At 43.8% G+C, this 15,245-nt stretch overlaps 2 protein-coding genes across 4 annotated transcripts; one reads left to right on the forward strand and one right to left on the reverse strand.

The window, feature by feature from the left end:
* Positions 1 to 487: 487 nt before the first annotated feature.
* On the reverse strand, positions 488 to 12,401 carry pygo2 (pygopus homolog 2 (Drosophila)). 3 transcript variants are annotated; one of them, XM_068711168.1, is made up of 5 exons: positions 12,242 to 12,401; positions 11,981 to 12,149; positions 11,215 to 11,417; positions 4,060 to 4,112; positions 488 to 3,901 (listed from the first exon to the last, which is right to left on the reverse strand). In XM_068711168.1, the coding sequence occupies exons 4-5, from the start codon at positions 4,102 to 4,104 to the stop codon at positions 2,144 to 2,146; spliced, it is 1,803 nt and encodes a 600-aa protein (XP_068567269.1). In that variant the 5' UTR covers positions 4,105 to 4,112; positions 11,215 to 11,417; positions 11,981 to 12,149; positions 12,242 to 12,401; the 3' UTR covers positions 488 to 2,143. The 3 variants fall into 3 exon arrangements, with proteins under 3 accessions (XP_068567269.1, XP_068567268.1, XP_068567267.1); XM_068711167.1 differs by lacking the exons at positions 11,215 to 11,417; positions 11,981 to 12,149; positions 12,242 to 12,401 and adding an exon at positions 5,569 to 5,757; XM_068711166.1 differs by lacking the exons at positions 11,215 to 11,417; positions 11,981 to 12,149; positions 12,242 to 12,401 and adding an exon at positions 4,741 to 5,757.
* Positions 6,548 to 14,007, forward strand: LOC137872756 (SH2 domain-containing adapter protein E-like). Its single transcript, XM_068711169.1, has 6 exons — positions 6,548 to 7,523; positions 10,151 to 10,277; positions 11,222 to 11,458; positions 11,923 to 12,163; positions 12,387 to 12,506; positions 12,897 to 14,007. Exons 1-6 carry the CDS (start codon positions 7,014 to 7,016, stop codon positions 13,078 to 13,080), a joined length of 1,419 nt encoding a protein of 472 aa, XP_068567270.1. The 5' UTR covers positions 6,548 to 7,013; the 3' UTR covers positions 13,081 to 14,007.
* Positions 14,008 to 15,245: the final 1,238 nt, after the last annotated feature.

A 15,245-nucleotide genomic window follows, 5' to 3' on the forward strand; every position in this document is an offset into this window, starting at 1 on the left:
TATTGAGATTGTATTTGGTTGATTGAGGTTTTCGGGCTAGAACTTTTTAATTTGGTACAAATTAGAAGCAAAAGAGAGATATGACAGAGAGTAGCTCCATTTATAAACAAAGTAAAATATGATAATGTATCTCTAGAAACGTTACTATTAACTACTGTTGAATAGTTTGCTTCTTGACAGATTGTCTATCTTTGTATGGTTAGGCTGACTAAAATTCTCCACTTTGTTCTATTTTATAGGAATGAATTTGAAGTGTAGAAATTGAACGCTTTCTCTATTTTACCTATATAATTAGTGCCACATTATTCTTTTCAGGAAACTTACAAGGAAATTATTAGGACACTAAGAATGTACGGACACATAAAATTAAATTTTACCTACTTTTCTAAATTTAAAGCAAAGATCTGATGATGACCTTGGAAAAAAATAGTTAATAAAATTAACTGTAGGTGTCACTCTGGGCATTTGTGACAAAGAAATTACGTCGTTACCCGTTTCATTGGGTTTTCCAACCCTCATTTTAATACAACAATTAGCAAACAAATAAAAAAAATGTGAATAAAAACAGACATGGACAAGTACAAAAACAATTCTGTCTTTACTTCAGAGTTCAGTACCTTTCCCTTCCCCACCTGGTGTGGGACTCACTGGTTCCACCAGGAGGCAGCAGAGCAAGAGCACAGCACAGATACCAGTACAAAATGAAACGGAACAGCGGAGAGAGCAAGAAAAAGAAAGGCAACTTGGACATTGAATAAAGAAAAGTAAAGAGTTGACAGAGGGAAGAATAGTTATAAACACCGTATACCGTGACAGAAATGTGAAAGATGGGTATTGTTCGCTCTTAAGTTATTTGGTCTACTTCAAGGCCTCTTGCAGAGCAGAGGCCAGAATATAAACATAAACAGATCAGACAGTTACTGCATTGGTTCACATGCACCCCCCATCCCACTCTTTTTTTGTCGTATTTTTCTTTTTTTTTTTCTTTAAAGGACTATGCACATCTGATGACATGTCACTACTTGCTTTGCCAACACCATCCAAAAGCACTGACTTCACAATTCATGTGTACTGCAGAGATAAAAAGAAATGGTTGACTCAAATGTACTGTATAAAAAAACAAAACATCATACTGTATACAACCAAGACACATAAGTTTAACTCATTATTTTTGTTCATTGGTCAACTCTGTAGCATGATCACAACTGATGGAAGTTCCAGACAATTGTTTTGTCCTAATATTTACAACTATATCTGTGAAGTGGATGAAATCTCGGCCAGGGTCTCCTTTGGGTTAATCAGCACTGGGTACCAAACGACAGATGTACGTGGTCAAAGTGTGTATACGTGTGCGGGTGGAGGAACTGACAAAAGAACTTAAAAGATGCCCCCCCCCCCCCCCAATTACTTTTGTTTCACTAAACACTTTGAGAATTTAACGCTGCAATACACTGATGTAGTTTTCCATTTTCTTTCCACTTGCTTGCAGTTAAAAGACAATGGGATAGACTATTGATAAAATGAAGTATTCTGATGGCAAATAAAGCTGTGAATGAAACGATACAGTCCCTTTTAGATTTTCAGGCACTCTTTCAACTATTTTTTCCTCTCCATTTTTTAAAGATTTTATATATCATGGTCGTTTTAATTTAAAGCCAAGAAAAATGGAGAATAACGCTGATGATTTGAGTCACTGTATCAATAAACACTAGGGGAATATTTCAACAATGCGTTCTATGTCTACCGTGGGTTTGTGTGTTTGTCATCATACTCCTGTGGTGCACGAGTCGATCACAGTCAGTCATCGCGGGAGCGGCGGTGCCAGTCAGTCACAAAGTGTGTGAGGTAGTGTGTTGGTGTCAGTGCTTTGCTGGTTGGCAGTCTAGATGTCTGAAGAACTGTGTAGTTTAACATTCATCATTTCTTTTGACTCGTTTGGGGGGGGGTTAGGGGTTAGACATGCTATATATAAGCATGAATGTCAATGAGTGTGTTTCTCTGTGTAGTGAACAAGTAAAGGGCTAGTCAAGAGAAGCGAGTAGCTGACATGACACACAGGTCACTCAGTTAGATCAAAGCAAAGAATGTCTCTATTTGTCCTTATGTGACGCACCTCCATGCTGCTCCTTTTGTCACCCACTCCTCAACTCTCATTAGCGGCCACCAGCTGGCCTAATCCCTGGCGCACAAACACGGCCTGGATGTCCTTGGTCTTGATGCAGAAGTCACAGGCCCAGACGGCGGCGCTCTCCCGTGTCAGCAGCCCGTACGCCGGCTCGGTCAGGCCTGTGCAGTCGCGGTGGAACCAGCGTTGGCACGACGCCTCGCACAGGATGGCGTCCTGGTCGTCGTGCACCTCCGCCATGCAGAGGCCACAAGGGAAGACCATCCCGGGGCCGCCGAGTTTTCCGGGGCCAGAGCCAGGCCCGGTCGAGGGGGCAGCGGGGCCAGGGGGCAGCGGAGACTGGGTGTTTGGGGTCGAAGTGGAGTTAGAGGGGGGATTGGGGTTGCTGCCAGGAGTGTTGCCTCCGTTGTTATTGGTCATGCTGTTCTGACCCGGGTTGGGGGTCGCATTTGGCATGGGACCACCAGCACCAGGAGTGTTGTTCTGCTGGTTGTACGGAGTGGAGCCAGGGGCAGAGTTAGGTGGGGTGGATTGTTGCTGCTGCTGGGTAGAGTTGTTAGAGTTGGGGGTGTTTGCATTGCTGGGGGGTTGTAGCTGACTGGGCGGTGGATGCTGTTGCTGGCCTGATCCATTCAGGGGACCAGTAGGAGAAGAGTTGGGGTTAGGCTGCGGCGGTGCTGAGGGAGGCTGAACAGGTGTATTGGAATTGGGCTGCTGGACGTCAGGGTGGCCAGGGAAGCCTCCTCCTGGTTGCGGGGGCCCGGAGTTAGGAGGAGGGCCAGGAGTGGTATTATTAGGAGGGGGGCCGTTAGGATTTAGGCTAAGCTGCTGCTGTTGCTGCTGCTGCTGTTGTTGTTGTTGCTGTTGTTGCTGCTGCTGCTGCTGCTGCTGCTGCTGCTGCTGTTGTTGTTGTTGTTGTTGTTGTTGCTGCTGCTGCTGCTGCTGTTGTTGAGGCCCAGGCGGAGGTCCTCCACCAAAGTTTTTTACGTCCTCGTTGCCTGGCCCTGGCGGACTGGGGCCAGGGTAGGGACCATCCTGCGAGGGAGGGAACTGTCCTTGAGGGGGCATACCTGGTAACCCACCCACCATGTTGCCTCCGGGGCCACCACCCATGCCACCCATCATGTTCATCCCAGGACCCATGCCTCCTCCCATGGGAGGCATGGGGCCATGTGGAGGCCCTCTGGGACCTCCACCACCAGGTAACGGTGGGCTGTTGAATGGGTGTCCACCCTGTCCGTGTTGCTGCTGTGGAGGCATGCCAAACCTAGGGTGAGGTGGCCCCCCTCCCCCAGGACCTCCCATAGACCCTGGAGACAACATTGGATTGAATCCTGGCCCGGGGTGCATGGGTGGGCTAAAGTTCGGTGGCATGTTGAACTGAGAAGGGCCACCAGGGGGGAACCCACCCCCTCCTCCCCCCCCACCGCCGCCCCCACCGCCACCTCCAAAGCCAGGCATTCCTCCAAAGCCTAGCTGGTGGTGAGGGCCAGCATTGGATGGAGGTCCGAATGGTAGCCTCCGTCCAGGTTGGCCGCCGCCACCTGGTCCAGCTGGGCCTCCCATGAAGCCCATGCCCACGCCCATTCTGCCCCCACCAACATACCCACCTCCTCCGCCTGGGCTGGGAAGAAATGGAGCACTGCTTGGTCCACCCGCCCCAGTAGGTCGGGATGGGGGCCCGAAGTCATCGTCGAAGGGGTTGGAGGCGACCAGGTGGTCCACCATGGGGGTAGGAGGGGGTGCAAACTCCGTGAGGTGGGAGAATCCTGCCGCCTAAAAGAAAAAAAGAGAACAAAAATACAGAATATGATTTCTTTTATTGCTTTCTCAAGACCCGATCTCTTCGCAGTCTTTGTGGTCCACTCATCACATAAAACGAGAATGTTTCTTTTAGGTGGCAAAGTAATCAGAATGCCAAAAACAACCATTACCTGGTTGGTGGATTTCCTTGCCTTCTTCTTCTCCGGGCTCTTCATCTGTGAAGCTGAAAGAGTGAAATATGGAGGGACGGGGTGGAAAAGGGGGAAATGTAATATTAGCCATAACAAAAACAAGATTCCGTGTCTCATGCTATCGGTCCACCACCAATCAAGCGCACCATCACATTTGGATTGGCCAATACCCCTGAGTGACAGAGTGGAGCAGCATTAGACCTAGGGCCTCTTTTTTTCCAAGTCCAACAGTTGAGATGGATTCAATGATGGGACATAGACTGGCATGAGGACAAGATGCTGAACATCCAGGAGCTATCATCACCACGGTTATGAAGCCTTGGAATCGAAAAAAAAATGACCCAGGCAGACCAAATGACCCCGGCGAGCGGGAAAGAGGCCGCAAAACAAGAGGCAGAAGAGGTAAGGTCAATGAGGGAGACAGGAAAATACGAGGACATGAGAACGAGGAAACGGAGTTGAAGATACATTTATAGCAAGATAGACATGAACCCCGTCCACAGATCCACTCTGTGAGAAACAGCCACCACCGGAGACAGTCGTGAAGTTTACATATGTGGGGGGGCGAGAAGGGAGTTGCTATAGCACCAGTGCAGCCCATTGCAGCGCAGTAATGGATGATTCCGGTCTGATTGGGAGATGGGTGAAATTTATTCCTACCTTTGCTTCGTTTTCCTTGTCCCGCCAGTAGTCTCCCCGATTCGGCAGCCATTAGCTAATTATGACTGTCGGTGAAGTGGCATATCACCGTTCATGTGCAAGAAAAAAAAAGTTTAAAAAATGACGACGTCTTGAAGGCTACGAGCCGAGTGGGTGGAATCTGCCTTCAGGTCATGTCAATCACGTTAAAATGGTTATCATCACAGCAGTTAGTAACACGTATATTAGATTATAACGCCGGCCCAGGTCTGCAAACTCCGTTGCTGCTGCAAAATATTTCGCCACGGTGTCTGTCACGCCGGGATTTGGTCACCAAATAAAACGTCAGGTAAAAACTCAGCTGGTTCACGTTATTTATTAGCACAAGTTCGTCTCGTTGAAAACCAGATCCAGCTAGCTGAGTGAAACTGGTTGCTCGCTACCTGGCTTGACTGCCAGTACAAGTTACAAGAGCACCCCCCACCTCCCTCTATAAATGATCACTTACAGATGTGTAGCAAAGAAGTCCACCAGCTAGCTAACGCGAGCTAGTTTCTACCGTGGCTAACTAGCTAGCCACGTTACTCAATGTGGCTTGCTAGCAGCGGTGAGATTTTACCCCAGTAGCGGCAACACTGGAACATTAATCAGAAACTGAGATGTGCCGTTCTACAGTCATTTGTGAAAATGTGCACTCAGTTCCACTTATCACAGCATTTATAAGATAAAGCAATTGATCATGTTTTGAAAACTGTTGTTTACTATGCTAACATTAGCTTGCTAGCTAACGTTAGCATGCCACTGAAGATAGCTAGCCATCTTGCAGACTGTCTTGGAAGCAAACTGTACCCTTTCTCCGTTGCTTGCTCTGCTGTCCTTTAAATTGAAACTCTCTGGTGTGTCATTGCCAGAAACCAGTCCTCACACGGTGTATGCTTGTTGATCCACCATTCAACTATAATTCATTCAAAAACGCAAATTTTGCCATAATTATCATGGCCTACTGTCGCCACTGGACAAAGAGGGACAAGCAGGAGTATCGCGCACCATGGAAGGTTACATCTCATCACAAACATGGGGGAGTCGATATGTATGCTTCATGAAATTAAAAAGTGTTAAACATTACAACGGTTAAAATACAGGTTGTGTTGTATAGTATATAATATTAAAATGTAATTTATTTGGAAAACTATCTGTATAACCGTCGTCAACAGCATTTTTCTAAATTGATAGAATACGTGTCATACCTATCACTGGTATATGTGGAGCAGCTCAAAACAGACCATTTCCCGACGATACCCGAATTAAAGGAGTGTAGATTAATTAGACAGCCAATAAACACATTATGAAATGACATTAAGATTAATATTTAATTAATATCCAACATTAAATTATTAACATAACCATCAACTTCAATTTAAGTCGTTAAGTCGTATGGGGACACAACAGTTATCATGAATAAAGCTTCTATGTACAGATGTTTTTAAATTCCATAGTCTAATAAAAATGTATTGAAAAACCAACATTTTAGAAGTCCAATATACTTTTATTTTTTTACATTTATTCTTACATTTTTTCTTAACAGATATTTTAATGTAAATATGTATTGTAGTTTAAACAGAAGCTACATAAATTATAAAGCCAACGAATGAGTAATGTGTCGATATTCTATGTGGGTTACGAGGGAATAGGTCTGAACTAAAATAACTCCCCAAAAGACTATTCTACCATGGTGTCTAATTAAAAGCTTATCACCGCCCACCCGGTCCTGCCTCCCCTCTTAACTTCAGATACCCCCTCCCCTCTCTATACTCCAGGCGCAGTCAGGAGCCCCATTGCGACAGTAGAAGGTTGTGAAAGACCAGATAAGCCACTTTGGGAATGGGACCACAAATCAGAAGCAAGAAGAACTTTGCCTTCTTTCGGGTGTTCCCACTCCGAAGACATCTTTTCATCCAACGGGAATGGACTATTCCTCTGATGAAGAAGGAACAGGTGTAAGATAATCACAAATGGGATAAAGTAGTGGTATTTGCTTTAGTTTTTTTTTTTTGTCATGTAGCCTGTAAGTTTGTACTTACAAGCATTGGCTTTTGAATGCATTTATGACATGCTCTAAACTGAGGTGTGGAGATCCTTTAGTCTACACATGCTCTATCCTAGAATAAAGCAACGGAAGTCTTTTGTTGGAAAAATTGTGATTTCTAAAGGTGCGTCTCTGGAGCCCTGTGGTGTATGGCGCTAAAAGGCGTCGGAGCAGGCAGAGAGTTTTATTGGTTTCCATCTGAGTCACAATGGCAAAGTGGTTCAAGGAGTTCCCCATCAATCTGAAGAATGGTGCCGACAGGATCCGCTCAGCCTCCGAATCAGGCTCACAACCTAGAGCCAATAAAGCCGGGCTGGTGGCCAGCATCGGTACCAAAACAATAGGCTCCAAAACGGGCCATCGCAAAAACTTTTCTGGTGACAACACTGGCGGAGGAGTTGGAGGAGTCGGGTCTCTGCTGTCGGGAAGAAACCGAAAGAACTCAGCCATAGAGCTGAGTAGAAACGGTGCCATCTCCCCGAAAGATGGAAAAGTCTGGGAGAACCTCCTGTCCGGGAAAAGTCGCAAGAACTCCAAAGCGGAGCCGGTGTTTGAAGAGCAGCACAGACCAATGAAAAGCTCTCCATCGGCCAACGCGTTCATCAACCGGTTGATCAGAGTGGACAAACAGGACAAAAGCCCCAACTTCAACAGCGCCACCATCACTAATCAAGTGGTACCCGAAGCAGAGAAACCAGTCCAGTGCAAGACCGAGACGGTGAGCAGCCGATGCGATCTGTATTTTTTTGAGACTTGATCTTTATCATATCACAAGGGACCGTAATTTGGCTCTAATCTAAATTAATATTTTCTAACAGCTGTTTGCTGATTTAGATTTGTTTCCTGGTAGGCTTCATTTGTCTGAAAACTATTCAGATTACTACTTTCAGATTAAGATGTTACCTGATTAGTTTATAATAGTACAATATGAAGGATTGCTCCACCAAACACAGCTATAATTTAAAATTAGCTTTACGTCTTACATGTTAATACATCAGTAAGTATCTTTACTCAGGCTCTTTAAGTCATTTTGAGCTACTTGTATTTCATTGATTCCATTTTCTGCTACTTGATACTTCTACTCTACTTTCACTTTAAAATATTGTACTTTTTACACCGCTTTACTTATTGGTTACTTTACAGTATGGGAGTACTTTTACAAAATATAATATAAATAATGTTTAAGATTAAGCTGCTCGGCACTTTACAAAGTAACTAAAATAATTCCCCTATTTAGCAGCAGCAATTATTATCTAGTGGGCAAAGTAAGCAAACAATTTGAATTCCCTTTTTTGAGTCAAGTTGGAGGTTTTAATGATTTATTATAATACTTTTACTTGTCATCTAAGTATTTTTAGATTGTGGTATTACTACTTTTACTTAAGTAAACGATCTGAATACTTCTTTCACCACTGGCAATCATAACCTCATAATATAATATAATAATATCGTAACATAACAGTATGACAGAAATCATTCTGTCAAGTACAAATTGTTGCCATGGCACCCAAATTTCAGTAAAACAGTAACATTTCTACACTGTGATATTGCTACTTTTACTGAAGTAAACTGTCGCTGATTGATCGCTAATGTTGGGATGGGAAATTCAATTTATTTTATTTACGTATTGTAATTTAATCTGTGGCAGCCTTCTCTTATAGCGACATGTAGTGTCATCAATACTGTTGACAATAACGTAACAAAGGATCCAGTCCAAGCTGTGAAAATTGATATTATTGTTTTAGCTTCTCCCTCCTGTTTGTCTCCACTATACCCATTGTGTCCACTCCACCCAGTCCGTCTTTCTATCTCTCTGTCTCTTCCTCTCCACCCTTCGCCTTTACACCCAACGACCTCGCCTTGGATACAAAGCTGTGGTCGGACATGAGGCCTTACCTTCCTCTCCTGTATGTTATCTGGCTCAGTATTCCCCTTCTCTCACCCCTCCTTCCTCCACCCCCACCCCCCCACCCCCCTAAAGAAGGCTATCATATTATAAAAAGCATTGTGTTATTTGACACTTAGGCGCTAATCCAAGTCCCCTCCAGCTTGGCTTTGAAACAAAAAGGGAGAAAGATAGTGAAGTCAGGGGCGAGATGGTGAGGGAAAAATACACACAAAAGAGAAAAAGAATAAAATGGGAGTTTTATATTTCAGGAAGGGAGTGAATCCCTGTTACTGATCTCCACTGCAGCCACCAGGTTTGATTGTTACTGTGTGTTGTATTGCCTTAATAAAGAATATGATGTTATTTCCACGAGGTGTTTTCCAAGAGGTGAATGTGTAACATGCACATGTATCTGTGTTGTAGTCTGAATCTAAAGCACTCTAAACAACCATCTGACTTTCAGCCTGTCAAGCATCTGCTACTTTATTCAAACACCAACTAATGCCAACATTTCTTTGACAAGGGAACACGACTGGAAGTGATTAGAGGGAGACAACTTTACAGGACACCATTGTCTCTTGGCCAGTGGCTTGTAAAACAAACAAGAAGTTATATGGCACTGATAAGATGACAAGACATTCAGGTGTGACTGGTGTCACAGAGTAGAGGCTGTGAACAGACAGATATAAATGTGAAGAGAGTGGGATTTACAACAAAGAGTGCCTCTTCAGACAAGATAAGGTGTCTGGTATTCTTCTGACTAGATTGTTTTTTGTCTGACATCGACACCAACCGTACTACGGCTGAAATAATGAATCGATTGGTCGGTCATAGTTTAATTGGCAACTATTTTGATAATTGATTAACTGTAAAATGAGGATATTCTGTCTTTCTGGGCCACACATCATAGTATATTGAACATCTTTGGGTTTTGGACTTTTGTTTGGACAAGACATTTGGTCAAATATAATGGGTATTTTTCACTATTTTCTGACATTTTATATAGAAGGTGATACAATTGTTAGTCAGGAAAATAATCAGCAGATTAATTGATAATTAAAATAATTGTTTGTTGCAGCTCTATTTTTAACTGAATGGTATCTAACACTATCAATTATAGAAATGCAATTTCTTTCATACCAAATACTGATTATGGAACAGTCCATGGTCTCTTTTTTCCTTTTTTTTCCGGTAGGTTTAGATGGATATTAGTACTACTACTTGGAATGGCAGAGGTTGGGCGATTCAACCATTTATTTACTTTTAGCCATCTATGACAACTTCTCTTGGTGTATCTGCTGGTCAGAAGTAATTGTAGCACTAGTTGGGGAATCTCATTTAGTTTTTTATACAATTCAATACATATGCAATATTTGATGCCTTTCGGGAAACGTATACTGTTTTTATATCTATTATGCATAAAAAGAAATAGTGATTTCCTGCGTTTTTTGATTCAGGTGATCATCCTTGAGGATTACGCAGATCCCTTTGATGCTCAGAAGACCAGAGAGCAAAGGGAGGCAGAGAGGGTCGGGGAGAATGATGGCTACATGGAGCCTTACGATGCCCAGCAGATGATCACTGGTGAGACTTTCATCAATGTGCTCTTTCTGCCTTCTCTTGTAGCTGTCAGCTGTGACGATGATGTTTCATTCAGTCCCTTAATTACAGAATCTGTACAGCTGACGTTTAGACACGTAGCTCCTGTGTGAATGAATCACATTTTCAGTCTCTGCGGGCCGAGCAGCGAGAGCACAAACTCGCTCCTCTAGTGCTCTCTGCACCCCACGGGGGTTGCCATGGCAACTGTGCTGCATTCGGACAATGGGTGCAGTTTCCTGCCCCTGCTTCCTCTTTCCTGTCTCTGTTTCCTGGTACTATTCTCTAAAAAGGAAGTTGGCCCTCAGTGCCCCCCACCTCCTCTCGGACGCGGCTCTGTGTAACCCCCTATATGGACCTGCCTGACCATTTATCAAAACTTCCCAGCATCTAGGAAGACCGGTGGTCCGTCAGGCCAATCGCATGCTCTCCCGACCTTTCATTCCATCACTCCATTGTTTTAACTAAAAGGGTTACACAATAGCCCGCTGTGAATGTGAATGGTTTATTGCAGTTCAATCAGTGCCTGTGCTACTTCCAGGCCTCCTCAGAGAAGACTGCAGAGGATGTGATGATGTGACTGAGTCAATTTATGAGGCTTAAGTCATACTGAGGAAGTAAGCAAGAGTCTGAAGTCACTGTGGCTCAACAAGCAAGGCAGCTGAATCCCTGAGTTACTGACCTGAATCATCTTTTATAAAGGCTTTAAAAGTAGTACAAAATTAATAAATCCTTTACTAACCTCACCTCTGAAACAAAATCTAATAATTTAGAACTCAATTACCTTTATTAATGTATTACCAACATTAATAACAGCATTATAGCCAAAGGATACATACATCTCTGCAGCCTGCCTCTCTGCGTGGTGGTTCTATACTGATCTGTCAGCACAGATTTTAATCTTTAATCCCTTGTTTTCTACCTGCAAGAGATTAGACGTCGGGGGTCCAAGGACTTGCTGAAGGTGTGTGTGCTGATGGAGGCGAGCGAGGGAACGGTGGAGGACAGTCAGCCCGTGCCCTTACAGATATATGACATCCCGTATGAGGGCAGCGGTGACGGGGACAAGGCGGCGGTCACGCGTCCTGAGCTGGATCGCCGACCCTCCACCGAGTACGAGCTGCCCTGGGAGTGGAAGAAAGAGCATATTGTCAAAACTCTGTCAGGTACATCAGACGTTTTTTACGCCATAGCCAACTTGATTGAAGACACGAAGACATCTGAGAACAAGCTAAGCACAAAGGAAAATTTGCTCATGCACACCTGAACTGAATTTCCTGCACTTTTCTTTATCTTTATAACTTAAATAGTAACGCTTTTAAAAGTAAGTAAAAGACATACATCACCGGCTGCAGTGTTGCTGAACTCGTATAACCCTGCCACTTCTCTACCTTAGATCAACATGAAGTATATTTGTTCCAAAAAACAACTCAGGCCTGCTCTCACATTTATATTTCATATGCTGCATAGACCAACAGCATATTGAATCACATCTTGCATGATTCATCAAACTGCCGTCTTCTCATTCTATATTTACTGGAGGCTTCGGCACAAAGTTCAAACTCAGGCACAGAGTCAGTTCTTTCTTGACATGAATTGATATCTTCTCTCGCCTCTCTTCTTCCCCCAGCACAGTTTGACAGCCCTGAGCGCCAAACCAAAGAGGAGACGCCTCACCCCACACTCACCAGGCAGCCCCAACATCCGCTGGCCCAGCCTCCGCAGCAGCATCAGCACCTGAGGCAGAAAAGCTGGACCCAGAAGATCCTGCGGTCCTCTCCTACGACGCTGCCGCCATCCTGTGTCCCTGGAAACATCCCCGACACCGAGGCCTGCTGTGTTGACCCCTGCCTGCCCCTGGAAAAACAGAGGTGAGGAGCAGAACTGACCCTGTTGGTGTATAAAACTTGCAATACTCAAACTGTTTTAGTTGAAATGTGTCTGCTTACGTGCCTTATAAACCGCACTCCAGATTGTTTGTAGATTTCAGCGTTACGTAAGAGTCATGCTCAAGAGGTTTGTAGGAAATGAGGATCCAGACCTGATAAGTAGCAGATGAAATGTAATCCCCCTCACTCTCACCCTCTTTCTCAGCTGGTACCATGGCTGTGTGACTCGTCAGGAGGCGGAGTTTCAGCTGCAGTCCTGCAAAGAGGCCAGCTTCCTGGTCAGGAACAGCGAGTCGGACAGCAGCAAGTACTCCATCGCCCTCAAGTGAGTGCAGCCTGAAAGTGCATTGGTATCTAAAACAGATTTTCGTCAGGTGTTATCAAATCGCCTTCACAATGCAGAACAAGCACTATATAAACACGAACACAATCATCACTCAGGTGATTGTGATCTGCATTATTGAGAGTTAATCTACTTTCAAGTTGACCTAAATCAGAGAAGAGCAGAACAATGTAGTGTGATACTCCCACATGAGGGTACAGAGCAAGAGCCTCTTTGAAAAAGGAACTGGAAACATCAAGATCAATATATACATTAAATATAACATCAACAAATGGGTCAAATATATATCAGAAATCACATAGATCATTATTATATTTGAGAAAAACACAGGTTAATTCTTTTCTCTCCTTCCTTGTCCTCTGTGTGACTCAGGACGAGCCAAGGCTGCGTTCACATCATTGTTGCCCAGACCAAAGAAAACGGCTACACCCTGGACCAGAGCAGCTGCGTGTTCCCCAGCATCTCAGAGGTGGTGCACCACTACTGCTCCCGGCGTCTGCCGTTCGACGGCGCTGAGCACATGACTCTGCTGCATCCAGTGCCTCGCATCCACTGACTCCAACCCACTCCACCCAGCCCGAGCTTAGGTATACAAAACAAACACACCTCTAGGCCTGCAGGGACAAAATGTTTCCAAAAATCTGTTGCAACCTCACCTCTCTGAACCAGTGTGTACTTCTCCCTGCTCCGTCTCACTTTATAACTTGACTGTGAGAACCTACTTTGTGTTATTTTTTATGATTTTCTTATTTTTCTTTGATGATCAGAAAACATTTGCAGCTCACTCTGTGTCTCTCTAGATGCCTCCTTCTGTCTTTATTTTACTCTGATGTTTAGCTGATGCAAAACATCCAAGCTGCTGTTTTGCATGTGAGACGATGAGGCAATTTTAATGATGAAACGTAAGTCGGATTGGGACCAAGACTCATACACTGACGTTTTAATTATCCGATGTGGCTCTATTAGAAGCTACACGTGATGATTTAGTTGTTGTTACTAAGTGAAATTTACCCTGAATTAGAAGGGACTTCTGACTTGTAGTGAATCTCAGTAGTTTGTGGCTCTCTTTCCCTCTCTAGTGGATGTGCTGGTACACTGCATTGAAATGCCAATACAAAGAAGTCTCTTCTTCCCTCAAAATGAATGGGTAAAATCCAAACACAGAGCATATCATTACACTTATTATGAACAAAGAGCAGCTATTTTAATATTTTGTGCTTGCAACATGTTTCTAATTTATGCTCTTGTAGTTGTTGGTTGTAACCACTGCCCCTTGAGGACTTCCTCTGTTTTACTGTGAATGAGGGAGTTGTTTCCACTGTGTTATCTGCGCTGTGAAGAGTGAGTGATTCACCCTGATGTAATGTGCTTGACGGGCCGTGGCTTTACAATTAGTTAGTGTTTTTCATGACGAGAACAGAGACCACACTTCATTTTCAGCTCAATAAACCTGTCCAATCTGGGGGAATACTTGTAAAACAAACCTGCAGATTATTGTGATTTGTGGTGAGAAAACATTGTAAAATGTATGTTTTTTGTCTGACTTCTTTATCTCTACACATGGGGATCATTTATAGATATAAGTGCAGAAATTAAAATTGCAATAAAATGAACAAAAACAACTGTTAAAAAAGCCATTGTTCATTCAGATCTGTGATGCATTCTCCCTCAGGGTTTAATGCCCCCTGGTGCTCAGAGGCAGAACACCAAATTGACATAACTATATTGTATTCCCTAGAGTCATTTTTTTCTTTGTGTATTCGAAATGTAACTCAAACATTTGGCCTGGTATGTGTACTTTAGAGATGCTGGAAATCATTTGGACATCTCTGATCTGCAACAAAGCCAGGATGACAAGAAAATATGGTTTAACTAAGGCTCAGTTTTGTCTTATGTTCTCGTGTTTTGGAGGCCTGCCAGTTTTTATATCTCTTCGAAGATTTAAGTGAGGTCAGTTTGTAGTTTTTGGCAGAGCACTGAAGCAGATGTTATACGAGGACGTACACCTGCAATGCATATTTCACCGTTCTTCTTGACTTTTTGCTATGTCAAGACCTGTTGTTCAGAAATTTTTAAACAGATTAGAATAAAAGTACGTAAATCTTGATGCTGGAGGTCCCCTGTGGCCTTCTCTCTGATCCCAAAAAATTAACAACACGAACACCAACATGTGAGGGTGTTTGTGTCAGTGATGCATGCTCTGAAAAGGGAGTGATCAAAGCGACAAACTGCCTCATCGTCCCAGAGGAAGCAGCCTCTTCACAGACGCTTCTAATGACTGAATGAGGGCACTTTTGAGCATAATGAATCTTTTAACTGCAAGAGCTTGATTGTTGTTTCAGTGGTTTGGTAATTTGTCTGGAAGTTTAGTACTCCAATTGGCTAAAAGGGGTAGATTATTATGCCAGATTAGAGTGAAAAGGTCAGAAGGAAAGGTCTAGTGGGGAGATTAGGTTGAGCTGAGGATCATGTTGAGGATAAACAAGGAGCACTGAGGCCTGTGCCATGAGTAGATCTGAGGTAAATGCAGCACTAAAAGCAGACAAAGAGTAAGAGTAGTACCATTACAACAGTGTGAAGGGAAAAAAGAGCAAATGACACCAAGCCTCCTTTTCTTACGTATCATTCGCCCCTCTCCTTTACCTCACTCTGTCACTGTTACCCGAGGCTGATATCTGTCTGTCACCTTGACTCTCGGGGAGGACACTGTCGCTGTTTGCT

Source organism: Cebidichthys violaceus, unplaced genomic scaffold (assembly GCF_023349555.1).
Source record: "Cebidichthys violaceus isolate CVI_PGR_0920_01 unplaced genomic scaffold, fCebVio1.0.p SCAF_16, whole genome shotgun sequence".
Lineage (NCBI taxonomy): Eukaryota > Metazoa > Chordata > Actinopteri > Perciformes > Stichaeidae > Cebidichthys > Cebidichthys violaceus.

Bases quoted from the DNA above. Each gene is read 5' to 3' on its own strand.
- LOC137872756 (XM_068711169.1), top strand. From the start codon at position 7,014: ATGGCAAAGTGGTTCAAGGAGTTCCCCATCAATCTGAAGAATGGTGCC. The intron at 7,524-10,150 runs GTGAGCAGCCGA...TTTTTGATTCAG, and splicing joins TCCAGTGCAAGACCGAGACG to GTGATCATCCTTGAGGATTA. The intron at 10,278-11,221 runs GTGAGACTTTCA...TCTACCTGCAAG, and splicing joins TGCCCAGCAGATGATCACTG to AGATTAGACGTCGGGGGTCC.
- pygo2 (XM_068711166.1), bottom strand. From the start codon at position 4,792: ATGGCTGCCGAATCGGGGAGACTACTGGCGGGACAAGGAAAACGAAGC. The intron at 4,113-4,740 runs GTAGGAATAAAT...TCACTCTTTCAG, and splicing joins ACAAGGAAAACGAAGCAAAG to CTTCACAGATGAAGAGCCCG. The intron at 3,902-4,059 runs GTAATGGTTGTT...TTTTTCTTTTAG, and splicing joins CAAGGAAATCCACCAACCAG to GCGGCAGGATTCTCCCACCT.